This window comes from Podarcis pityusensis (assembly GCF_964106645.2).
Source record: "Podarcis pityusensis genome assembly, chromosome: 9".
Classification (NCBI taxonomy): domain Eukaryota; kingdom Metazoa; phylum Chordata; class Lepidosauria; order Squamata; family Lacertidae; genus Podarcis; species Podarcis pityusensis.
Window position 1 is genome coordinate 62,557,297 of NC_138034.1, and position 27,114 is coordinate 62,584,410.

General features: G+C 41.7%; 1 protein-coding gene and 1 long non-coding RNA gene across 9 annotated transcripts; one reads left to right on the forward strand and one right to left on the reverse strand.

Annotated features, from left to right (window-relative positions):
- Positions 1 to 285: 285 nt before the first annotated feature.
- Positions 286 to 4,172, reverse strand: LOC308485455. Its single transcript, XR_013990520.1, has 2 exons — positions 1,111 to 4,172; positions 286 to 591 (listed from the first exon to the last, which is right to left on the reverse strand). It is a non-coding gene; the product is annotated as an uncharacterized lncRNA (long non-coding RNA).
- Positions 4,173 to 4,453: 281 nt separating this feature from the next.
- Positions 4,454 to 26,503, forward strand: KLHL8 (kelch like family member 8). 8 transcript variants are annotated; one of them, XR_013990466.1, is made up of 11 exons: positions 4,454 to 4,591; positions 11,747 to 12,066; positions 14,721 to 15,269; positions 15,970 to 16,156; positions 17,390 to 17,533; positions 18,208 to 18,319; positions 19,447 to 19,615; positions 20,772 to 20,931; positions 21,388 to 21,589; positions 22,948 to 23,143; positions 25,210 to 26,503. XR_013990466.1 is itself a non-coding variant. In XM_081020849.1 (10 exons), the coding sequence occupies exons 2-10, from the start codon at positions 11,863 to 11,865 to the stop codon at positions 23,069 to 23,071; spliced, it is 1,851 nt and encodes a 616-aa protein (XP_080876975.1). In that variant the 5' UTR covers positions 4,454 to 4,591; positions 11,747 to 11,862; the 3' UTR covers positions 23,072 to 26,503. The 8 variants fall into 8 exon arrangements, 7 of the variants coding, with proteins under 7 accessions (XP_080876975.1, XP_080876980.1, XP_080876981.1 ...); XM_081020849.1 differs by having other exon boundaries at positions 22,948 to 26,503; XM_081020850.1 differs by having other exon boundaries at positions 4,468 to 4,642; positions 22,948 to 26,503.
- The last annotated feature ends 611 nt before the right edge of the window (positions 26,504 to 27,114 follow it).

The window sequence follows — 27,114 nt, forward strand, 5'->3', positions numbered from 1 at the left end:
CAAAAACGAGTTTAACCTGATATCAGCAGCTCCTAACAGTCATCACTAAACAACTTTTTTTAGATTTCAGGTGTGATCTAACTTCAGTAATGGAAATCAAAGTATGTTTATATTGGTTTCTGTGACAGCTAGGTGATAGTTTGGATAATGAATGGACTATATTATTGATAATCTTGGGACTGACATGACAAAGTCATATTGGTAACATTTGATACAACAGTTGATCCACTGCTTCATAATGGCTTCCTGTGTTATATACAAAATAACTATCAATAATACACAGAGCAAATCAGCAAAATTTTAAAAACAAGTATGTATACATAACTATATTACATGTCTGGGTGGGCTTGCTGGAATAAACAGAAGTCTTTAGCAGGCATCTAAAACAATATATAGCTTTGGTGCCTGCCTAATGTTTAATAGGCAAGTTTTCAGAAGTACGGGGGGGGGACCCCTAAGCAGAAAGTGTGTGTGTGTGTGATAGAATGGAATGGAGTATCCTGAAGAGGGCATGACTGGCTGGACACTTTGAACAGCAGCACTCCATACGACAACCTTTTTTCTTCTTTCTTGCAGGTCTCACTTGTATATCTAAATACAGTGGTGCCTCGCAAGACGAAAAGAATCCGTTCCGCGAGTCTCTTCGTCTTGCGGGTTTTTTCGTCTTGCGAAGCAAGCCCATTAGAGGTTTAGCGGCTTAGTGCTACAGTATTAGCGGCTTAGCCGGCTTAAAGATCAGCTGATAAGCGGCTTAACGATCAGCTGATAAGTGGCTTAAAGATCAGCTGATAAGCGGCTTAACGATCAGCTGATAAGCGGCTTAGCATCAGCTGTTAAGCGGCTTAAAGATCAGCTGATAAGCGGCTTAGCACCGGCTGTTAAGCGGCTTAAAGATCAGCTGATAAGCGGCTTAGCCATCAGCTGATAAGCGGTTTAGCGGCTTGGGAAAAAGGGGGGGGGGGAGGAAAAAAACCCCGCAGGAACTCGCAAGACATTTTCGTCTTGCAAAGCAAGCACATAGGAAATTCGTTTTGCGAAGCACCTCCAAAACGGAAAACCCTTTCGTCTAGCGGGTTTTCCGTCTTGCGAGGCATTCGTCTTGCGGGGCACCACTGTAAATTTTACCCATAGGTGCTGAGACAGAACTGGCTAACATTTTGTGACAAGAGTCAGCATCCCCCAAATGCTACCTACCATACAAATAAATATTTGCTGAGCTAATGGACCAACAATAAGAGCGGTAACATTCCTTTCATGATTCCTGAACAGGAATGGGAAGCAGCATGTAAGGATTAGCCTTGTCCGTGGGCCACTGTTACTTCCTGTGACCTCCCAGCATTCTTCAGCAACTGAGAAGGTATAGGACACTGAAACCAGGGTCATTCATGTCAGCTGTGCCTACTGTTTGAGAGGAGTCACATATAGCACTTGTGCATGGCAGAGTCAGCTGGAAATGTCAGAGCAAAAATAGGCTCAGCTTGCCTATTGTTAACTAGGTGCAAATTCCTGCTTTTCCTGTACAGTAGACATTGCTCAGATTGCTTACATTGTTCATAAAGAAAGAGTCTCCATTTCCCTTTTCACACCGTTTCTGCCTGTGCTTTGAAAAAGTATTTCACTTCCTGCTAGAGTGACTATATATAAAGGAGGGCACAGACACCTCTACTTTTATGAAAGGCAAGAGCAGGCTGCTAGTTCTAACACTGGCACTAAGTGAAGTGTTTGTAGGTCTACAAGGGAACTGGTGGGGCAATTCCAAATTCTGCTGTTCAGATAGACAGTTCCAGATCAGGCGCTTGTTGTGCAAAAAGCTTGCTAGCAACTGTTGACTCCACCCCGTCAATAGTCAATAGCTGAATTAGGCATTGGGCACAGGGCCAACAAGTAACTGCACCTTGAAGAACAAAAAGGAAAGGGTTACTACTTTTAACCAGTTGTGGGGGAAACAGCAGGGAAGAGCTATTGCCTTGATGCTCTGGTTGTGAGCTTTCTGGAAACATTCTAGCTCATGTGGGGAATTTCAGGAGTGGGAAGGCTCAAATCTTTATCCTTTGGAACTTTTCCCAGGCATCACCCCTCACTGGACCTCCTTCCCACCCCAAGTGCTTTAGTATTTTTTGCCTGGCTGGAATCAAAGGTATACCTAGGCTCCCTTGCACCCTTGGCAAGGAGATGTATCTGGACCTCCAAAGCCAGGAAAGACCATGGTGCAGAAACTCTAAAAAGTTTGCTTTCCATTGCCTTTCACCTTTTGTGTGCCACCAGTGACCAGAAGCATACCTAGGCTCTTTCTTCCCTCTGAGCCTTGCTCATATTTCTAACAGGACTGCTGGCTGACTAGGGAGAGGGCCCTGTAAGGTTGCTGCAATACTGTCGGGCAGGCTTCTGGCCACTTTGAGGCAGAGTGGTGCGATTTTTGCGCCCTTCTGAGCCTGCAGCCTTAGAGGACACCAACCTGCCGAACCCCTAAGTATGCCCCTGGCTGGAATGTGTCCTTGAGATAAAGCCTCTCATTTGTCTGGATGGAGGACAGAAATGTGTGTGCAAGTAAAATATGCATTTGTTGCTCTTCTCACTTTTGTTTATGACACCATCTACCATGTGGCCATTGGAAGGTTGCTCAGGAATGGAAAGTGGTCCATGGGTTGAAAAAGATGCTGGTCACTGTGGTAAGGAGGATGCTGACCTGGCTGGTATGAGCAGGACTCTTTCGGTTCTGATGCGTGGTGACCCAAGAAACTAGCAAAAACAATAGGTTACCAAACCCCTGGTGGCCTAGTTATATGGCTGTATAAGCCTGTCTCAAGAAGCTGTAGAAGCTACCTATAATATCGTATCACAGCTATGGTGATTTAGGTGATATTTGAATGGAGATACAACCTGACAAAAGCATCTTACAACATGCATCTGCCTTGCATCTGCTCAATGCTGAGAGTGCCTGCTTTTCACCCTAGGCCACTGGTGTCTGCACAGATTGACAAGAGTGTATGTGACTGAAGAGGATCATATTTCCACACACCCACTTCACCAGTTTGGTCCAAATAGCTCAACAAAGATTCCAAGTTGTCTGCAGACACAGGCATAAGAAACTGGATAAACCAGACCATCCCTCCTATTTTTAGTGTGCTAATTAGAAGGCCCGCAGAGCTGCCTTGGGAACTGGGGATGTGGTGCTTTGGTAAAAGGGTGCTTAACCCTTTTCAAAAACTCGTAATCCCATTAAGGTAGGAATTCTAAAATCTGGAACTCAGCACCATAAGAGAGGGATAGGGGTAGGCAAAGTAGATATCTGCGTCTATGTGGTCATACAAGCCTAATCCCTCATCACCACAGCCCCCAATACTGAAAATATGAATATAAAGTACCAGCACTCATGACAATTAAATGCTGTTATTTGGAGCAGGCTATTATTTGGAGCTGAAGAAAGGCTCTCAAGAGCAGGTTGCAATTATAGTAACACGACAATCCCTGCTATCACGTTTACCATCAAAAAGACACAACACGAAAAGGAAAGTCAGTGAGAGGGAGGAGGGAAAAAAGCAAATGCAGACACTAGTTCTTAGTTATACAAGTTATTGGACAGGTCAAATTAAGTGGCACAATCCCTATGTGTGGTTGTAGTGGTTCAAGTGTTGGACTGGGACCTGGAGGAGACCGGGGTTCAAATCCCCCACTCGGCCATGAAAGCTCCCCATCACATGGGCCAGTTGCTGCCTCCCAGCCTAGCCTACCTCACAGGGTTGTTGTGAGGATGGCGAGTATACAACATGCACCACTTTGAACTCCTTGGGAGGAGAAAAGGTGGGATATAAATGCAACAATCTCTTATTTTATTATGAAACACTTGAGTTTTGATGTGTTTTCCCTTTGCCCAAGCCGATTCACTCTCGATTTAAATCAAAATGTGTGGCAACAGAGGAAACGTTTCAAACGTCTGACATGGGGCGGGGGGGGGGGCGTGTATCCCATCCACCCCACTAAGCGTGAAACATTTAAAGCTGTCAATCCCATTGAATTCAGTGCACTGACTTAAAACGCAGCAGAGGAAGCAACATACAAAGACGGACAACCTCGCTGCGTTTCGAGCTAGTGAGGCGTACATACTCGACGCATGCGCAGAAAAACAGTATTTTCCCCCCTCCCCTCAGGCGGGCGGCGGGCTTCTCTCTCTCTCTCTCTCTCTCTCCAGGAGGCCGGGGGGGGGGGGGCCGTGTTTGGTATTTGAACAGCCGTTAACGGCCATGAGGAGAGCGTGCGCGCGCAGCCCACAGGTTCGGGCTCGAGCCCAGAGCCCTGCAGCGCATGCGCGCGGTCCCCATCTCCTCGCTCCTCCTCCTCTCACCCGGCCCGCTGCGCTTCCTTGACACGCCTCCCCCCTCCCTCCCTCCAGATACGTTTCCATCGGATCCGGGCTGGGCGCATGCGCTGTTGGCCGCGTCCTCCGTGCATATATGCCTGAGTGTTTGTGTGTGTATTTGTGTATGTTTTGGGCTGCGCGCGCGGAAGGTAGGGAGCGCGCGCGCCGGAGGTAACGGCTGCTGAGGTGCAACTGCCCTGGCTGCACCAAGGAGGGAGGTAGATAATTGGCGTGGTAAGGAGGCTGGAGCCGAGGAAGGAGAGAGGCAGAAGGGGGCTGTGGAAGGTGGGCTACAGCAAGGCGTGCTCCCTCAGTCCTGTACATTTGAGGGTTGCTCATAAGTAGCACTCTGTGCATGCTCAGAAGAAATGCCCCGTTTAAAAAAACAACTAACAGCAACTCGCAACCATTCATTTATGCGTTTCTGGTTTTAGTCCTGATAGGGTAAAGCAGCTCTTGGGGCTGGTCCAAGTTATAGATGGGGAGGAGGGAGGGGTGTTTTTAAGGCAGGGGCACCGCTCCTTGGGAAGGAAGGGGTCGTCAGGGTGCTAAACCTGGGGGGGGGTTGTTGTTTTTTGCACGTGGTTTTCCTTGGGTGCGGGAGGTGATGTTGCTGCTGTTGGTGATGATGATGATGATGGAGTTGGCGGAATGCAATTGATTCTGCTTTTGCTGAGCTGAGGGGGTGTTCCTTGGTTGTTAGGATAAAAGCTGGTTCTCTTTTCCCTTGCCGTCCGAGTGAAATAGAGCAGAAGGAATAATGTAGAAATGCGTGAAACTGGTGAAGGGCAGAGCAGACATGTGATGGGGAAGGAAATGAAAAAATCAAGAACTAGGTTTAAATGTCAAAATAAAAAAAATCCTTCCAGTAGCACCTTTAAGACCAACTAAGTTAGTTCTTGGTATGAGCTTTCGTGTGCAAGCACACTTCTTCAGATACACTGAAGAAGTGTGTATCTGAAGAAGTGTGCTTGCACACGAAAGCTCATACCAAGAACTAACTTAGTTGGTCTTAAAGGTGCTACTGGAAGGATTTTTTTTATTTTGACTATGGCTGACCAACACGGCTACCTATCTGTAACTAGGTTTAAATGTGAAGTGCTCATTTACGAGTCTCAATTTTAGAGAATGAAAGATAAATGGAGGAAATGTATAAAGAGGAGGGAAAATTACACAGCACTGTAGACACATATAATTTGAACATTTTACAAATTTTCTTTCAGCTAATGTTTCCTGGTGCTACTCAGGTTTGTTTCCTTTACAGATTGATTATGTGCTTCCTGGTTAGTGAATTCTGTAAAATACAGTGGGTATTTGGGTCAGAAACATCACACATTCCATAGATGGGCTCTCTCTATATTTTTGGATACAATGTAGAAAGAGTTGAGCTGGTGGCATTTAAGCTCTTGCATATTGTTGTGTTATTATAATCCCAGTTGCTTTTTGTCTTGTGTCATTGCTGCTTCCATTACATTACATTTCACTTGAATAGAATAATAGAGTTGTAGAGTTGGAGGGTCATTTAGTGCAACCCCCTGCAGTGCAGAAATCTTGGCCAATGTGGGACTCAAAACCCCAGCCCTGAGATTGAGTCTAATGCCCTTATGATGAATGTAAATGCAGTGAATACTACAGTTTAAGCATCAATTTTCATACCTAAGCAAGACTTCCCGATTTCCAGGTGCATAACATCAGTGCCATTACTCACAATGCTCTGGGCTATGACTATAACCATGAAATGTTTTTATGTAGTTTTCCATGTTGAAAGCAGATCTTCATTTAGTTCCTCATTTAGAGAATGTACTTCTGTTTTCCATACAGCACTGAAAACTGAGTGTGGTGTACACTACTTCAGTCCCATTTTGATCATATTGCACCAATTTGCATCAGGTTATGCATTTGTTTCCATGCTCATTTTAAAGTGCTGATACTAACTCTTAAAACCCTGAATGGTTTGGGAACAGTTTATTTGAAAGGCTGCCCAGACTCAACTGGTCAGATCTCTTAAGATTGGCCTTGGAGGCGTGATAAGGTTGATCCTGTTGGTGGAAAGCAAGAACACAGATTTTTCACTTGTGGAATTTCCTCCTGTGAGAACTCAACTTGGCCTCCCCCTGCTTATGGCCTTTAAGTGGAACTGCCAAGCTTTTTGGGGGGGGGGTGTGATTTGTCTTGTCAATTAATGTTTTAATTGCAAGCTGCCTTGTGCAGCCTTCTTGTAAAAGCCTGACATAAATATATTGAATAATATACAGCCTCTTTGGGAAGTGCACCTGAAGTCCACAGTGTGAAAGTGTGTCATTCAATTGCACATTGTCTATGCTGCAGTAAATGTGTATCCAGTCTCTTTCCCTCTCCCATGCACTGATGTATCGTGGCCTTGCTGTAGTATTTGGTCTGCAGAACTAAGAACCAAACAGCAGTAGTGCAGAGCAGGAGAGACAGGGAAAACGGCAGATAAGATTTAATGCTGTAACTGGGCCTGTGGACCCTCCTGTTATTCTGTCATGCTACAGTCCTCTCTCTCCGAAGTTGGCCATGTATGTAATAAATTGGGGATGAAGCAACTATGTTAAAGACAGGCTGTGTCTATAACATTGTTTCCTTTTTAAGGCTGTACATATAGTCATCACACGTACCATGAATGTTGGCAGAGCTCACCATTGTAATTTTTTATTCTAAGCTTTTTCTGTCAGCTGTAAGTTTCACTCTGTGAAGCTCCATGTACTGTATGTTGTTGGAGCAATATAAGCATCTACTAAACATAATAACTTTTCTGAAAGTTCCTCAGATAAAAGTATTGATATTGATAAAGCGTCCTTTAAAAAACATGTGGCTGTAGAATGGCACGATTTGTCACACAAACTTTTGCCATTGAAATGAGTAAAGGCTATGTTTATGCCATGTTTGTTATAACAGACAATTTCTTAACGCTGGGTATATGTCAATTTACCCCCAGTTGCCATCCATGTGAACTTTCTCACAATACCCGTGAACTTGGTAAACAAATGCCACTGTTTGTATTCAGTACTGTCAGACTAAGAGACTACAGACAGTTGGTATCTGGTAATTCATTTCCTTGTTTAGCAATGGAAAAAATGCCCATTTTTAGACAGCAAAGAGAAGGACTTGCATTCAGTTTATGAAGTGAATGGAACATTGCAGCATTGTTGAATGGGGGCTTGAAGTTCTCCATTGTTTCGGTTTGGTCCTGCAGAATACTGGAGAAATTTCAAGAGGTCGAAGATCATTAGTATAATGTTGAGAGATCAGATTGCATGAGAAGTGGCATGTTGGCACTGAAAAGTTGCCCTAAGTGTTCTGCTTCTTTCAGAACAGAGAGTATCTAGGTTATAGGACGTTGGTGGCTTTGAAACTTCATTTCAGGTAATCTGCTGGTTTGTATGTCAGGGTGGGTGAGGTGCTACACAAAAAGTGTTCATGTTAGAGGTTTTGATGTATTGCACTGTTTGCTTGAAGGGAAATAAAGTATGTTTAGGCCACCCATCAAAAATATAAAATGGTATCTTTTCAAATGATACCTAAAATGAATTAAAAGTGTAATACAGTTAAGTAGGCATTTGGTGCTTCTGCAGAGAGGGGATTGTTGAATGTTGATTGTTGCTCTTTGTATATGTAAGTAAAAATAAAATATTTCAAAAAGAAATAAATTATGGGAAAGTGGGTAATTTTATCTTATTTATAGGTTCTGAGGCATGAGATCAGCCCAACTGTTTAATTGAGTAAACAGTTTTGATTTTAAATTGATCAGCCAGGAAAACCCAAAGTAGTTCCTGAGGCTTCATTGCAACCATATCACAGGTATTTTTTCAAAGCTAGTTACACCATGCACGCTACACATGCTCTCCACTCATGCAACTGATTATGCACACACATGCAGGCATGCAGACACATGTGTGTAATAAGTATGGCTATTCTCCTTGACCTCAGGGGTTGGGGTCGCTAGAAATGCTGCATTTTATTCCAGATCAGTTATGAACAAGTTAAAAGCACTGACCCCACTACTGAGCCTTATGGGGAGCTTACAACTTGCATCCCTTCATTGCAAGAACTGTTCCTTCCCTTCCTTTCCCTCTATTTCCTGTTCTTTAACCAGTTACCAGTCCATAAGAAGACCTCATTACTGCTGTCTTTGCTCATGAATCTTGGTGGGGGACTGTGTCAAAAGCTTTTAAAAGGTTGGTGGGACAGGACCAGGGGTGTACGAAGTGAGGGCTGTCCGCCCTGGGTGCCACCCGGGGGGGGTGACAAAATGGCCTGCTGCCTCCCCGCCTCCAGCAGTAGGGTGGCCAAGGGCGCCGTCGGGCGGCCCACCCCACCCCTATGGGCAGTTTGCCCCGCCCCTCGGCGTCCCGCCCCTGGTGCTGGAGAGGCTTCCTCCGCTACTGGGCAGGACTCACCTTTATATAAGTCACTCTGATTATTTTTCAGCAGAACCTGTTCTGTATGCTTGATTATTTTATACTTAGTAATGCTTTTAGTAATCCCATTTAGAAAATTTGGCACTGTTTGGCCATTTTCTTTTTTTAAAAAACATAATTTTTATTAACAGGCCAATCCAATCACATTATTTCCAAATCATATTACTTCCAAATTATACAGCCAGATTTTTAAATTTTGTTGGGGGTACCCTTACATCAAGCTCCGAACGAGAATCAAAACATCACTTCTGTTACTGCTTTTATCAAACGGTTCTATCCAGATCTGTCCAGATAGTCTCTTTATTACTTCTTCATCTTCTTGTTGTTATCATGTATTCCTTTCTTTGCAATCTCTGATAGTCTTCGCAAGCAGGTTAGGAACAAACAACATCTGCGTGGGTTTTGCACACTCCAAAAGTCATATCTCATAAGGACAGCCGCCATTCCTCCCCTTCTTCAAAAATTTATCCTTTTCCCAAGGATTTAATTTTCCCAAGCTTGCCACGTATATCACAAAGGGGCTCTGCCAGGTTATCACATTCAATCCATCATTTACATTCCAATGACCCTGGTCCTCCTCCCCTCGTCTTTCTTCGACAAGTCTGTCTTAGCAAGACACCATTAAAAACTGCGTCATAGAATTTTTCCTCCGCACTCCATATTTACCAGTCCTCTCTTCAATCAATAATTCACTCCACACAGCTCTTGAATTCTTGCTTGCGATTAGTAAAAGGCGACGATTCGTCTCTCTGGGGTGGAGGTTTATAAATACTCACATGAGGCAAAGAAAATAAAAGTTTTTTCCTCCACCCCCCCTCTTTTTTTGCTCCGCACATACCAGTCTCGTAATGGTGGTTCATCGCTTGATTTATTTGTCTCCTCCCGTCGCTCCAAACACAGAGATGCATTAATCAGCAGCCTTATCTCTCGAACTTTGCTTGATGTAAGTGCTTCAGCTTCATTCCAATTATATATTTCCAATTATATTTTCGAGCTGACGCGAACCAGGGCGCTGATTGGAGACAGCGTCAGGAAGCGCCGAACCCACCGAGGGCTGATGCCAAATGTCCTGCACCCCCTTCTTTCGAATCCGGGGGTGCATTATGGACGTCGCTGGCAAGGCTGTGCTCCCCATCTCCTTGGGGGGGGGGTTAGGAAGACTGCATACTTCCCATAGCAGCCGCTTTATTACCTCGTGTGGGTCGGAGAGATGTTATTGTCGGCCATCTTCCAATGCGCCATCTGGTGGCCCCCCGTTTGGCCATTTTCTAGATCTTTGATAAAGAGGCTTATCTTGAGGACAAGCTATATCTTTTTGTTAGAAGATCAATAATTTCACATTTGAGTTGTTTAAGAATTCTTGGATGGATACAGTCTGAAAATCTGACTGACAAAGGAAGTGTGTATCTGGTTGTCTCTGTAATTTAGTCATTATCTACTTAGAGCAGTGGTGTTTAAACTTCACCTTCAGGGAATCCTTTCCTCAACAACTTGTGCTGAAGAACTCCTGCTGCAAAACTCTTCCATGTTGTAGATGCCTCTGGTCTTTCCTCTGAGGTGCATACTTGATTTATATGGAGCACTTGCCATGCCATTTAAGTTTGACCATGTCTTGAATGAATTGATCATTACATACTATAATACATCCTGGCTGCTACCCATTGCTGGGAAGATCAGTAGGAGGATGCAAACTACCAAGGGCATTTACATTACAGATTTCTTGTTATAGAAGTTCAGGATGCCCTACAACACAGGAAATTACTGTCTTATAGCATGGATCCATATGAACTTTAACCAACTTGAACCTTGAAGCCAAGGAGGACCATTTAATGGAAGAGTTTTACTTGAACTACAGAGTTCAAGCTTAATCTCTGTCATGGCCAAATCATGTTTCATTTCAGTTTCCCATCTATACTGTAAGTGGGAATAACAACAACAACAACAACAATAATAATAATACTAGTTTAATAATAATTACTGTTTGGAGTTCTTCCCTACCTTTACCGTGAAGTCCCAGGGATTATAGTGGGTGGGTACTATATATCTCAGGTGTAAATGGTGCAACTTAAATAATAATGGCCTGATTTAAGAGGCTATGAGTGAATAATAAAACTTTAATCTGCAAGTGTTAAAGTTCAATTGTGTACAGGAAGGTATCTTTAATCTTCCTTAGATGCTAAGCAATTTGAACAATAAAAAACCCAACAGATTATATATACTTTGAGAGAACTTTCTTCGGCCTTAACTATGCCAAGAAAGATTTTGTGATATTTAGAACTGTAGTTTGTTACTTTGGCTTTTACTCAAAGGTTCCCTGTATGAATAGAAAGGCAGTTGGAGGGTGTTCCAACTTCACTGTTTCTCCTTCCTGCTGCAGCCCACCCAACCTTTATGCTACAGACCATATTGTTCCAGAAGATTTGTATCTTTTGCACTGTATACTAGAACTCAATACAAGTGAAACTAAATCGGTCAACCTTTCCTATTACAGCATTGTGCAAATTTAGGCTTGTTTTCCTCCTGTTGCTCACAGGTGCTTGGTTCTAACTCACTGTAGAAATGCACTAGCAGTGGCTTGGATCCTAACTTTCCTTCCATGAGTCAATAGAGTCCATGTTCCTAGACTGCCACTTCCACCATTTTCTTTCCTTCTGCAGCCCCATGAAAATCCTCTCTTGCAGGTTGGGGAGTTTGGGAAGGCATGGAAGGTTATAGATGTAGGGGGAAAGTTGGTAGAAATCATTCACTCTCACACGTGAATGGATGAGCAACTTGAGATCCAAGCCTATGTTCCCATCCTGATAGTGACTTAGAAGTTGCCTTCTTGATTTTATTGCCTTGGTCTTTGTAAAAGACAGAATAATAGTTGGCAGCGAACTTCAACCTATGGTGTTTCAAGGGCTTGACGGAGGAAAACGCCTAATCTATTTTCATTTTGTTCTAGTAGTGAGAAAATGGCAGTTCTACTCAAGACTGGATGTTCTTCCTGATTTGCTTGGCAGGATGTGTGTGGCTTTTTTTCATGGAGACTGAGAGCAAACCTGGAAGGAGACAAAACAGCTAATGGCTTCTGATTCTATGGTCCCAGAGCAAGCAAAGCATCATGTGGTAAAAGGCAGAAGGCAGCAGCCACAAGAAAGGTCACCTTTGAACAGTGATGGTGAAGAAGAAACATTTGTATTTGAAGCAAATGAAGCTTGGAAGGATTTTCACAGCTCTCTCCTCCGATTCTATGAAGCTGGGGAGCTTTGTGATGTTACGCTGAAGGTGCTGATTCCATATTTCCTCCTTTGTGTGTATGTGTTTTGAGTGTAGAATGGTTTGTGCGTTTATTAATTCACTAGAAAATATATTAGCTTTGCATCATTTATGTTGACAACATTTGGAAGTTAGTGCCATGCAGTGTTGCCTTGCCTTTAACCAAAACTCTTCCTAGTAATGCTGCAAGTCAGCAGACTATTTGGTGCTTGTAGGGAGAGTGTGATTGTGCTAAATTTATGGACTTGAATTCAAATTTAAAAGGTTTTTTTTTCTATTATTGTAAGAGGCCACAGTACCTATATAAACCCACTCAACTTATGTGACATGGCTGCCATCTTGTTTAGATAATGTCATATATGCAAGCCTGGTCTTAACATTCTCTTCCTTACGAAGATGGGTCCAATCAGATAAGAGGATGCTCAGTGAAGGTTGCTGAACACCAAGGGTAGGCTGTGGGTTAGCCAATCCCAGTGGTGTTTCCAGGTTTCTAAGCGCAGCTCTTCGCTTTCTCCCATGTACGTAGTAATTGCCATTCTCTTCTAGTGGGAAAAGCCCTAATATTGGGGATAACAATTTTGAGGTGGACTAAGTTGCTACTCTCCCCTCTTCCTTCTCCTATAACAGAGTGTGTGGGTATGGGTGTATTGGAATGGGAGTACATTAGCACTGTTTTGCATTTCTGTGGCAGTGCACCAAGGCTCTTGCTTGTCTGTGGAAGGAGAGGAATACTACTTCTGCAGTGCTTTGAGAAAGTATATAACAGTTTGCAACTGCTAGTACAGTGGTACCTTGGGATGCAAACGGGATCCGTTCCAGAGCCCCGTTCGCATCTTGAACAGAACTTAAGATGCGACTGCGCGTGCGCAGGTCGCGTTTTGCCGCTTCCGCTAATGCACGGGACGTCATTTTGACCGTCTGCGCATGCGCGAGCGGCGAAACCCGGAAGTAACGCGCTCCGTTACTTCCGGGTCGCCGCAGAGCACAACTCGAAAATACTTATCCTGAAGCGTATTTATCCCGAGGTATGACTGTATCCACAAAAATGCCCTGAGAGCCCAGCTGCTTAGTTAATGGGTTTCAGGCAGCTTAGGTTTACTACATATTTTGTCCTTTTCTTCTTCTTTAAAGGTCCTCTTAGGTGCCCTACAGGCAATTGCAACAGTTGCATGGAGGCTACTCTTCCAAGGGTTCATCCCACAGTACTCTTGTAATGTTAAAGATCAAGGTCACAGCTATATATTGCCTGGTTACCACGGATGATTAGAAAGTTTCTCCTAGGCAAAAGGATGACTTAGAGCCCATTTCCTGTAGCACATTCCTGTTTTAGTGCTTTTTATATTGTATCTCTTTTTATGATACAGTTTTACCATTTTTATGTTGTATTCTTGTATGTTGCTTAAAGATTTTTAAACAAAGTGGTTTATAAATTATTTTAAATAAATAAGTAAATAATTTTGAGGGACTGCCTAGTTCAGTGGTACCGTGGGTTACAAACTTAATTAATTCATACAACTCAAATTGACATTTTTTTGACAGTGAAACTAATCTTTGCAGAAGAGAAAAAGTTGATTAATAGAAAATATTATCAAGAGGATTTTTGTACCTGAAAACATATCCTGCAAATTTAAGAAAAACAGCTGGGTGGGGGAAGCTAGCTTCTTTAATAAGGAACCTAAAGACTGCTGGATCATAAAATGTAAACTTTCATTAGACTCATATCCTTATTATCAATTGATAGTTAATCTTTAAAATCATATAAGGCACAAATATTTTCAGCTGGGTCAACTCCAGTGCAAACCCATTTTTCCATTTCTGGGCTGAAATAGCACATTTATTTTATTCCATTTATATCCTGCCCTCCCTCCTGCTTTAGGGTTTGTGTATGAATTTTGGTCATTTGTTACTAATCTAGTGGTAGATAACCAAAGTGGTTGCATTGCCTTTTCCATGGTCAAATTGTACGCACAGATCCACTAGCCTTGTAATGCAGCAAAATTGACCCGGCATAGTGATGTCTGTCCTTTTTTCATGGCAGCACATTGTCTAAAGTCATGTACAGCTAATTGCTTTTCATCATTTCTTGGCAAGAAAGTGTTTTGGCTGCATTAGATTGCTGTGGCTGTGGATTATTAAAAGAACAGCTAATTGAGATGACTGGATAAAACTACTAGAAATAATTCAGGGATGGAACTTTATCATTAAGCTAGTTGAAAGTGGGACTAATGAAAAATGATTTTCTCTTGCAGTTAAAGCAAAAAGTAGGTTTTACAACTGAATATGAACTGCATATTCATTGCTGAAATATTCATCAATACAAATAAGGTTGTGATACTGTGATCAATATAATTTATCTTCCAAATTTATATAAATACTTGATGGAGACTTTTCAATAAAATGTTATGACTCTTACAACAGTACCATACATGTATACTAATCTATACAGAAAATTGTCATTGATCTGAGTTGTGTTGTTAGTCAATTTTCTGTTTATTCAATTTTCTTGATACTTCTGAGGTCAATACCCCTTTGCACTTCTGGATTTGATTAATGCTAATAATTTTTAAAATCCGTTACTACATCTTTAGAATTCGAGACCACAGCTTCTTTGTATTGAGGTAAAACAATTAACTCTATTAATATAAATGTATGTTATCTCACAGGTGGGTTCGAAGTTGATCTCCTGTCACAAGCTTGTCCTTGCTTGTGTTATTCCATACTTCCGAGCCATGTTCCTTTCTGAAATGGCAGAAGCTAAACAGGCATTGATTGAGATCAAAGACTTTGATGGTGATGCCATAGAAGATTTGGTCAAATTCGTCTATTCATCTCGACTGACTCTGACGGTAGACAATGTCCAGCCTCTCTTATATGCGGCCTGCATTCTTCAGGTAGAGGTAGTGGCCAAAGCTTGCTGTGAATACATGAAACTACACTTCCATCCTTCAAATTGCCTGGCAGTGAGATCCTTTGCGGAGAGCCACAATCGTATTGACTTGATGGATATGGCCGATCGCTATGCATGTGAACATTTTGCTGAAGTGGTGGAATGTGAAGATTTTGTGAGTGTGTCACCTCAGCACCTTCATAAACTGTTGTCTTCCAGTGACCTGAGCATTGAAAGTGAAAAGCAGGTTTATGGTGCTGCTATTAAGTGGCTTCTGGCCAATCCACAGCATCATGCTACATGGTTAGATGAAATAGTTGCTCAGGTAAGGACCAGATGAGAATGGAGTAACTAAATCTATTGGTGTCTCATAATATGCAGAGGTGGGGTGATCTGTGGGGTGATTATACTGGTTCTCCACATTGGAACTAGATCACTTTTTTTGTTCTCAAAAAAGATTGATACTTAAGACAATTTTTCTCTTACGCATTCTTTGTGACAAATTGAAGTTGAGGTCACTTCTGTTAAATCCCTGAAAACTACGGGTTTCTCAAAAGCAAATTCGGTTACTTTCCATCCCAGAGCCAGGTCACACACATCTGCATCTTGTCACCACACATTATTTGATGACTTGCAGCTGAATGCATGAGCAGCGTTGATTTGTGGAGAGATTAAATATTTTATGCATGTCAGTCATAGTTCAAAAGTGCAGGCAGCAAGTAATCACAATGTGTGTGTAAGTAGGATGTGTCAGGGTTCACAGCAGCTATACACATGGAGGAATGTCACTGTTGTTACAACTAAATGGAATCTTGTTTTTTCATCTTCTGGATCTCTCTCTAGTGAAGACATAGGACATACATACTGGCTTCAGTTGTAGGCCATACAGATGCAGATTGACCACACTGAACAAGGCAAATAGAGGATCATGATGTTCTCCATGATGTCTCTGGAGGCTTGCCTAGTAATTGCTGAGAACTGTTACTATTGGTTCAGCTGACCACCCATAATCTCCATTCTCCTAGGTGCGCCTACCACTGTTACCCATTTGTTTTCTCATGGGAGTAGTGGCAAAAGAAGAAATTGTCAAGCAGAACCTAAAATGTCGGGACTTGCTGGATGAAGCAAGGAACTACCACCTTCACTTAAGTAGTCATACCGTGCCAGATTTTGAGTATTCTGTACGGACAACACCAAGGAAACGCACAGCAGGTAACTAGTTTCTGAGGCACCAGTGTTTTAGAAACTCACAAAAAGTCTATTCTGTAGAGGTGTAAGTACTCACGGTAGAATAGCAAAAGACAAGATAAATGAATTTGTACACAGCATAACATTAGTAACCCTTGTCATTTTATTTAAGTGCCTTAGGGTGTAGCTTTTTAAATTCATTTTGTGTGGGGGGAGGGAGAATCTGTATCTACACAAAAGGTTGGTTCACAATGGTATAGCATTGCCTTGGCATGAGCCTCTGATTTGAATGCTAAACCATGGAATACTGTCTCAACTGAGGTGCTAAATTTCTTGTATTGAACAGTATGTATTACAGCCTAACAGTCCCAATGTACAATCCTTGGATACATTAATGCATTTGAATGATGGAGAACAGTTTTCAACATAAAAAAAAAAAAATCCTTCCAGTAGCACCTTAGAGACCAACTAAGTTTGTTATTGGTATGAGCTTTCGTGTGCATGCACACTTCTTTAGATACGTATGTTTTCAACATAACATACAATCTGCCTCCATTGCAACTGATAACAAAAACTCCCACGTTAAAGGAGCTGAGCTTTGCCTGGTTTTTGTTGTTTACTTGAGTCATCTGAAGCAATGTGCTCTATAGGAATCTTGAAGCAGTGTGCTGAAAGTTGCCTGTGGTGGCATTGACCAAAAACACGCATCTCTTTAAAGTGAAGAGGGATGTTGGGATTGTGAATGGACTAAAATCAGGCTTGTTAAGGAGCCACTTGCCTGGAAGTCCATGGTGAGTTAGAATTGCCTTAAGGCAGATAGCCTCCTGCAAGTTGAAGCAAGCTGGTTCTCTTTATGTTGGGCTGTCAAAAATGCATGTGAATAGGGAGGCTATTGAACATTTTAAGGGGTTATTAACTTTTGTGGATCTTTCCACAAGCCTTGATTGGGTGACTTGTCTATTCCAGCTCTGACTTCCCTCTCAGTCTGTGTTGAAGCCTCAACCCAGTTCATCCTAAGTTGAAGCAGGGTGGAACTGTTGCTGTTGAATGACAAATTGTCAGTGTTGAACATTGAAAACAGTAAATAACACTAAGCCAACCAAACAGACCAGTTTCTACTATTTAGTTTTAACAGGACTTTTAATGTGTGCTATGTGCAGCATTCTGTACTTTGCCACCCTGTGAATTTTGTGTGATGAATACTGACGTTCTTAAGAAATGAGGTGTTTGTGACTTTTGTTGTATGTTTTCTGTTAGGTGTCCTTTTCTGTGTTGGTGGCCGTGGTGGATCTGGCGACCCATTTCGCAGCATTGAATGCTACTCTATAAATAAGAACAGCTGGTTTTTTGGCCCTGAAATGAACAGTAGGAGGAGGCATGTGGGTGTAATCTCTGTGGGAGGTTGGTAAAAGGAAATCTGTGCTCTAAAATTGCTTTATACTTTGTTGAAGTTAATGACTCAGCCATTCCATCAACCAAAATTACAGCCTTTGTATACAAAATAGCTGAGAAATAGTAGTTGGCTTCTTGCAATAAAAAGATGCAATTGTTTCTGTTTTGCAGTCAACTGGTTTTGTGTTCTGGGTTTCTGCCCAATGAAATGTCCTCTCTAGTACTAAAAATATAACTCACAGCTTGAGTCTAGCCACAGTAGCTACCACTGAATTCAACACTAGGAACTATTTACTGTACTAGTAAATAGCATTGCATCTTAAATTAGAAAAGATTTAAAGCTGCTGCCTTTTAAGGCTGCCTTTGTATCCTAGAACTATAAAGTATCATCAAGTCCCTGAGACTATTATTTTCCCCTGATCTTTAGATAATATGATGCAGATTTCTTTACAGAAAAAAATTATTGTAGACATTATGCTATAGCAGTAATGGAATATATATAATAGAGTGGCAAAAAAATGTGAATCTAATTTCACTAGTGCAGCACAGTGATTATGTGTGAGCTAAGACCTGGGAAGCAGCTGTTTCACATCTTGTTTTCTTGATATCATACTAGATGGCCACAGGTAATAATTTAAGGAGTTAGCCTAGTTTGTCTGACCAGAAAATTTTATATGTTTCAGGTAAAGTTTATGCAGTGGGTGGACATGATGGAAATGAACATCTGGGCAGTATGGAAATGTTTGATCCTCTCACAAATAAATGGATGATGAAAGCATCAATGAATACCAAAAGGTATACAAACTTGGAATGAACATTCCATTTTGTTGTTGTTGTTGTTGTTAAAGAAGTAGATTCATGTGGAACACATTAGCATTTATTGAGATATACATCAGATAGGCTGTACATAGAACAAGTACCTAGTCATGGCCAATGCCTGCAGTACAAGGTAAGATGCAACACAGAAGGTGAATAGTGGACATAAAAAATATGAGATGAGCATGTAAAGTGAAAAACAGAAGTGGGGAAGGAACAAAATAAATTAGAAAAAGAATCAGAGTTGTTATTTTAGCTGAGGTAATTGTAAATAGAGTGTTTTGTGAAGCTGTTGGGAATCCCCAATATAAGAGGATTCTTTATATTCTTTTAAGAGTTTGGAATAGATAATGACAAAATGGACTGTGTTCGTGGGGTATCAGAAGGGAAATTAAAACTGAATTTAGGCCTTCAAAGAAACATGGGGGAATAAAGTGTGGAGGAGGCATGAGGACATCTATGCCATCTCCACCCCTGACCTTCCAACATTGAGTGGATTGGACCGTCCAACATGCACATAATACTCATTCAGACCTTTCTACTTGAAGTGAGAAATCAGAGCTAGAGCTGAAAAGGGCAGAGAAGCTGCTGCTGGTGGTACTGCATGTGCCATACTTCATTCCTCATGTGTTGATTGAAAGCATGAATGAGGCTTTTGTTTATAAAAAATTGGCCCTTGCCAGCATACAGCAAGAAAGAATTTATGTCATGGTCAAAACTTGCAGTTCACTGGTCTGTTAAATTTTCATGTTGTCGTTGAATATTATTATCTGGTGATTAGTGTGGTTGAAAAAAATTAAAGAAAATTGACAGAATTACAAACCTGCAAATGTTCTAGAGTCCAAAATCTGTTCTTTAATTCTTTCTTTTGCAATATCTTGAAGAAACATTTTCAAGGTCTCTTTGATTAAGTATACTTCAGCTGGGAAAGAAGCTTCAATTTGTGATTTGCCCTTGGGGTTTTATTAACTTTGGTATTCTTGAAAAGTTGCCAAAGTGAGGTAGAGCCACTGATGCCTAGTAACTCACTTTGCCAGTTTGTAACTCACATTGTCAGTTTGTTTTAAGATTATGTAGTCTGATAACTAATTGCGTTATTTTATTAGGAGAGGGATTGCTCTGGCTTCTCTTGGAGGCCCCATTTATGCTATTGGGGGACTGGATGATAACACTTGCTTCAGCGATGTGGAGAGATACGACATTGAATCTGATCAGTGGAGTTCTGTGGCACCTATGAATACGCCCCGGGGAGGTGTTGGCTCTGTGGCTCTTGTGGTAAGCGACTCTGTTTTTTTTATTGGCATTCAAAGGGCATCGGCACAGAAATGTCATATAGCTCTGCCTTGCCTGCTTCAACAAGTGTATTAAAATACTTTAAGGTTATATGGAGGTCAAACTTTCTTGACTGTTCTTCACTACATTGGTTTAAGGTGCCACTCTTGTAGTTGTGATAAGAGGCAATGAAATAAGAGATTGAATAAAAGGTGGGAAATGAAATATGGAAGGAATATAATTTAATTAAAAACAGAACTGAAGACTTTGCAGAGTTAAAATAGAACTCTTCAGTGAAAGTGGAAAGTCTTTGCTTGGTATCATAAAAAACAATAAACAAAAATAATAAAAAAAATAAACTATTTTTAATTTCTGTTATTATTCTGTGTCTTAAAATAGTTATTTAACTCTGTGGAACTTTGTCAAGTTTTTTAATATATTATTTTTAATTAGATTGGTTAGTTGCTTTATCTTGCCAAAGGCAACCCAAAGCAACTTTCAACCAAAATCTTGTTATTAAGTGTTGTTCGTTGCAGTATTTACCTGATTGCAGGGTTTTTTGTGCTAAGCCTTGTTATATAGAATGTTGTTAATGTGGATCTTGCTGTTTTAATTCATTTTATTGTTTTATTGTCAGTTTGTTTTAAGATTATGTAGTCTGATAACTAATTGCGTTATTTTATTAGGAGAGGGATTGCTCTGGCTTCTCTTGGAGGCCCCATTTATGCTATTGGGGGACTGGATGATAACATTTTATTGTTTTTGCCCAGAGGATTTTTCATTTTTTTTGGAGGGGTAATTGATAAAAAGACTATATTTACTAAATAGAATTAAATAATGAATGTGGGTTCATATAAGTACAGTATAACTTTGGCAAGTATAAAATAAGTAATATACACAGGCAATAATTTTGAAACCTGAAAACTCATCTAGTAAATTGGATTGAAAGCTCGCTGTTGGGTTGGCAATGATTATATGGTGCTCAAAATTTTATCCTTGGGGATAGACTGCTGCTGCCTAGCAAGCTGGTTGACAACTGTTTCTTTATACATTGTGAGAGCAGAAGGGACACATCTTCATTTTTGCTGCAGTATCACACCTAATTCACCCTTGGCCTGGCTGTTGGATAGAACATACATTTGATCTTTCCTCTTTTCAGAACCATGTATATGCTGTTGGTGGAAATGATGGTGTAGCTTCTCTCTCCAGCGTGGAGAAGTATGATCCTCATCTAGATAAATGGATAGAAGTGAAAGAAATGGGTCAGCGAAGAGCTGGCAATGGGGTTAGTGAACTCCATGGCTGCCTATATGTGGTAGGTGAGTAGCACCTAGACGTTTTTCCATGTGCGTAACTCATCTTCTTGTAGCTTTGCTGTAAGTGTTTGAAACAACATCATCAAATGATTACACTGGATTTTAAGTATTTTCGTCGCTGGCTGTGGACAATACTGTATTTTGTGATAAAGTGATAAACAAGCTATCTTTTTTCAAGGCAACAGTGCACTACTGGGCATAAACCTCGGGCTCCTCTTCTTACTAACATTGAGGTACACTTGCTTACAGATCATGCTAACAATGGACTAGGATTTAGCTTTATAAGAATTGTGGGCTTTTAGGTCAAATAGCAGATCCATTGTATTTTTTTGCACTGTTTGAATAACTGGGTCACTATGCATCCTCTAGCTTTGCTCCGCAGAACAGCTTGCGATAAAACTATTGCATAGTCTGAGAGAAGATTTCATGCTTCACTTGTATGTATATGCCTTGATGCAGGTGGCTTTGATGACAATTCTCCGCTGAGCTCTGTTGAACGATTTGACCCTCGCAGCAACAAGTGGGAATACGTAGCGGAGCTTACGACGCCTCGGGGTGGAGTTGGCATAGCAACGTTAATGGGCAAAATCTTTGCTGTTGGAGGGCATAATGGAAATGCTTACCTGAATACAGTGGAAGCCTTTGATCCTGTGGTGAACAGGTAACTTTGATTCTTGCTTTTACAGAGCTAGGTCTTTATGCTGGATGAAACGTGAACCAATGGATTCAAATAAAAAAATTCCTTCCTGTAGCACCTTAAAGACCAACTAAGTTAGTTCTTGGTATAAGCTTTCGTGTGCAAGCACACTTCTTCAGATACACAGATTCTGTGTATCTGAAGAAGTGTGCTTGCACACGAAAGCTTATACCAAGAACTAACTTAGTTGGTCTTTAAGGTGCTACAGGAAGGAATTTTTTTATTTCGACTATGGCAGACCAACACGGCTACCCATCTGCAATGGATTCAAGTTACAATGGTACCTCAGGTTACATACGCTTCAGGTTACAGACTCCGCTAACCCAGAAATAGTACCTCGGGTTAAGAACTTTGCTTCAGGATGAGAACAGAAATCGCGCAGCGGCAGCAGCAGGAGGCCCCATTAGCTATAGTGGTACCTCAGGTTAAGAACAGTTTCAGGTTAATAACGGACCTCTGGAACGAATTAAGTACTTAACCCGAGGTACCACTCTACAAGAAAGGAGATTCCAACCCAACATCAGGACAAACTTTCTGACAGTAAGAGCTGTTCAGCAGGAAAAAAATCCCACAAGAGGTGGTGGACTCTCCTTCCTTAGAGATTTTTAAGCAAAATTTGGATGGCCATCTGTCATGGATGCTTTAGTTGTTTCTTTCATGGCAGTGGGTTGGACTAGATGTCCCTTCCAATGCTACAATTCCATGATTCTGTGAAAAGTAGAGAAAATCTGTGTAGTTGATGTTAAAGTCTCACTTTCTCTATTGCAGCTGCCACCAAGCAGTTATTAGACTTAGTATTCATTCTAGGGGATTGGCAAATGTACAAGTGAAAAGGGTTGTGGGGTTTTTTTTGACAGACTTGTTGTAATGGATGAGTCTAGGAAGCAGAAAAGCAGGAACTTTGACAAAGTAGAGATGGCAGGAAAAAAGTACCCCAGAACTCATTCATTGTTCTTAGACATATATAAGCAATTATAAAAATCTTGTTTTAAAATTATATTTGACCTTGAACTATTGCTGTCTTTGTGCATGGGAAGCTAAACCCTCTCCTCTGCCTAGTCTTGCTATTTAAATGCAAATGGACCATCATTTAGTTCTTCAGCAAAGTTTCCTTCATGGGTAGTGGTAGAACCCATAAATAGTTACAAAAATAAAATAGAAGCAATTTTCAAAATTAGCACTGTATAAGAGATTTTGTCACGCTAAGCTGTGTAGGAAAGATGTAGCTAAGCTTTTTTCACTTTAAGATATTTGACGTGCCAAGGACAGTTGCATTGCCAGCTCCCCTTGTATTCAATTTTTCCTCTTTCATTCTTTCTCAGGTGGGAGCTTGTTGGTTCCGTGTCTCACTGCAGAGCTGGGGCTGGTGTAGCCGTGTGTGCCTGCCTTGGCAGCCAGATCCGCGACGTGGGTCAAGGGTCCAGCAATGTGGTGGATTGCATGTAAAATTGAAGACTTTGTGAAATGCCACAATACTTTACAACCTTTGTGCAAAGACATCTTGATTTTTTTAAAGCAGTATGTGTAGATACTCCAAAGCTTTTTTTATTTATAGAACTTGTTCATGTTCATACCTGGTAGCAAACCATGATTTAGCATTACATGCATGAGCTGAATCAAGTTCAGTACATCCTTGGCCGCCTTTTCCTTCGTCTCTCCTTGGTCTTGGGCAATGTTTAGCTTCACTTTCCATGAATCTCAGCCTTTCTTCTCATCTGGACCAGGGATCCTGATTTCTCTCAAATCCTAGTTAAACAAACCACCTTCATAAGAGTCTGGCTTATCTTGAAATTCACCAGAGTTTGTGATAAATCAATGCTTTGGAAAACAGGACTAGTTGAGATGCAAGGAATGTCCTTTTGGCCACAAGGGAAGAGAGGGCATCCACGGCATTGCCAGGGCTCATTCTAGCTCATGCATGTAGCACTAAGTTTGCAAATATGGCCTCACCAGTTGTTTAGTACAGGGGTGAGGAACCTGTGCCTTTCCAGATGTTTGACTACAACTCTCATCATTCCTGATCATTGTCCATTCTGCTGACACCAATGGGTGTTTGGGTCCAACATTTGGAAGGCAACAGGTTGGTCTGGCTTAGAACACGTCCCCCAGTGTTTTCATAGTAACAGAGATGTGGGGACTTCATTTTAAGCATCTTATAACTGCCAAAGATGTTGGAGAACCTTTCATCTGTATATTTCAAATGACTGGGATTTGTCCTCAAAAGTTGGTACACTTACAATTATCACAGTTATCTAAAGAATCCTTTAAGACTTGTATACATTCCGTTTAAAAACTCTTGACTTTATGTGTAAATGTGTTCTACAGTTGTAACACTATGAAGACCCATAAAAGCCTGAACTCCTGAAAAGCGTTAATTAGGAAATTGACTTGAACAACACTTGAGAGATTCTGGTGTTCTGATATCTTGGTTTTCAGAAACTGCATTTGATGCCAGTTTTGTTTGCTCAGGCCACACAGATGAATTGGTTTGTGACAGAACAACTGCATTCTGCTTCCTTGTTGAAAATTGTACAGTAGAAACAAGGATCATGAACTGTCTGGATCAAGGTTTATGAAAAAATAGTGGTTGCTGGTGATGTTGTAACAGGGTGAAATATATTGCTTATTGAACCATCTTCATTTCATCCTAAGAGCTAAAGCAGAGGTTTTCAACCTTTTTGAATCCACAGCTCCCTAGGCCAACTACATTCTTTCTGTGGCACCCCTGTGGGGCTCAGGAGCCCAGTTATGTCATCTCTTGCCTACAGAGCTGGCAGCCTCTCGCCCTTTTTTCAAATGCCCTCCCTTGTGGCGTGTTCCCTCAGCCTCCTCTCCTTGGGAGTCCTCTGGGCAGCTGCTGCCGCTGCCCCTAGTCTCTGAGCTCTCCCCCTGCCCCAAAGAGAGGTGCCTCCTCACACTGCCCCACAGGAAGAGGGTGCCCCCAGGCTTAGTGGCCCAATGGAAACTGGCCAAAGGTGAACGTGAGACCAGCACCTTACTTTGGGAGGCAGCAATGACAGCAGTGGGTGCTGCTGGGCCTGCATGGTGGAAAAGACTCCCCTTCAGCATTGGGCACTCACCTCTCAGGCAGGCCTTGCACACAGTAAGCACAAGAAAGGCCAGCACAGCACCTGGCTGCCTGCCAGGCTTCCAACTTGTTTGCCTGTTTGCAACAGCAAGGGCTGGCGGACTGGCTAGCTGAGCTCTCTTGCCCACTTGATTGCTTACTCCAAGGCCACCTCAGCACCCCATGGCCAGCCCCAGAGGCACCATTTGCCTGGGGAGCTTGTAGCCAGGGCTGCTGCAACAAACAGCCACACAAACCTTTGGGAGGCAGAGATGTGAGAGGGCATCAGAGGGAAGGAAAAAGAGACAGAGGCCACTTTTGCCCACGGCACCGCTGACCATCATTCAAGGCACCCCAGGGTACCACGGCACACTGGTTGAAAACCACTGAGCTAGAGGGATTTTTGTGTCCACTCTCCTGCTGCTTATGAATCACCTTTCTCTGTTTTCCTTGAGGTTACTGGCTTTTACTTCAGTTTCCAACCTTGCATCTGAATCCTGGACCATTCCATTTTCAGATTTCTCATGTGACTTTCGGGACAATCGTTCAACAAATCATTCAGAAGCTGGTCATCTTGTGCTGCTCACCTTGAATGGACTTTTCTGCAAAGCCAGAAAATTAATTTGCCTTAATGGTAATGAAAGGGATAACCTTTTAAGTTTTGTTTTTTCTTACGTATGTGTCGCGTGTGCATGTATGCTCACTTTATATTCAAAACAACCATTGCAAGTCATTTCCCAAAGAAGTTCTTGGGGCCCAATACTGCAGTGCCACCGCAGGATGAACCAACCTTTGTGGAATCCCTGTCAGATGGTGACTTTGTCCCTGGGTGAATATCTGCAGAGATCCAGGTGAAAGGTTTAATATGGTATGAAGTTGTGGAACTAGGTTGACACCCAGCATCTCACTGTGTGAGCTCCTTGAAGAAGCAGCAGTACATAAGGAAAAGTTTGTAGTCTTAACCCATACTGGTTCATTTCCATACCCCCCTCCCCTTCCTGGTGGGAGAGCTAGTGTTTTGGAATGGATCAAGCCTTTCTCTAGTGGTTTAAGTGTGTCTTGTTCTATTGTTAACTTAGAGGAGAGTACAGTTGTTAAATCATGCTAAATATTTCTATTGGGCAGCCTGAAGGAAAGATGCAATTAGATTTGTGTGTACATTAGTTGAAGGTTTACTTAATTTGAGGTCTTTTCCTTTTAAAATTTAATTTACCTGATTTGATGTAGTGGGTCTAATTTTTATCCCCCCACCCCACCCCAATTCTTTGTCAGAACTGCACTGAAAATCTTTTGTTCTGGTTACTTAGCACTCAACCTATGGAGCTCTGCGTGAGAGACAGTGTATAGCTGTATTTTAAGAGCAAGCGTCTTGGGGCAGCTTACCTCTGTTGTGGCAAAAGCTCACGAGGCAAGGAACAGAATGCCGCATCCTTCTATCATAAAGGAAATTGGGCATTTTGATGTTGGGTATGCGATTTGGGAGCTGCCTCAACACAACTACATATGAAATTGTAACTTCCCGTCTCACAAGGGAAAATTTGGGCAAAATGTATATGGCTAAAGCTTTATGCCTAAACATTTTATGGTGGGTGGGATTGGCTTTGAGGCACAATATGGGCATAACAACACTGTGTTTCTTGGAGAAACAGATATTTAATGATTCTCTGTATGTAGTTCTATCACTTTACTATTGCACTGCCACTTCGAAAACCTGGTTTGTATTAGTCTGTGGTATCCAGTGGACAAAATGCAGAATGGTGTGGTATGTTGTGTGGAAATTGGCAATATTGTAATAAAATACATTTATTTGTTGGCTTGTGCATTTATTTCTCATTTGGGTGGAATTTCAGTGCTGAAAGGCAGGTAGCGGATGTATCTTAGGTCCCCTGGAAGCCTTATCACTGACGCTTAAAAGATACAGACGTTATCTGAATAAACTGCACATTAAATTATCAGAAACTATTGCTCTTCTGAGGGTTAGTGTTGATGAACCATCTACCTTATGATATTAAATTTTATTTCTTGACAGAGTTCTGCTGATAGAACTACCTGTGGTCAGAGTCCTTTGTTTAGATGCATATTTTGTAACCTGCTGGTGTCTTGCTGTGCAGTCCAAGGATAGCTCTGGCAGCACTGTGCAACAGATCATCATAGAAATCTCTAGAAACATGAAGCAGAGAGGAGGTTGTAATCATAATTCCTAGCGCCAAATACTTTTTAAAATGCAACATGTTTCTGCTATGGGTTTGTTCATTCTGCCTGCTGCATCTCGTATCACTAAGTCACAAACTTATAGCTTGCTGTGCGGGAGCAGTTATGACTCCCAGAGTGGGTTAGAAGTGTTGATGACGACGATCCCTGCCTTTACATAATCCAAAAGACATGACATAGAAGAGAAAGTGATCGGGAGGGAGGAGAAAAC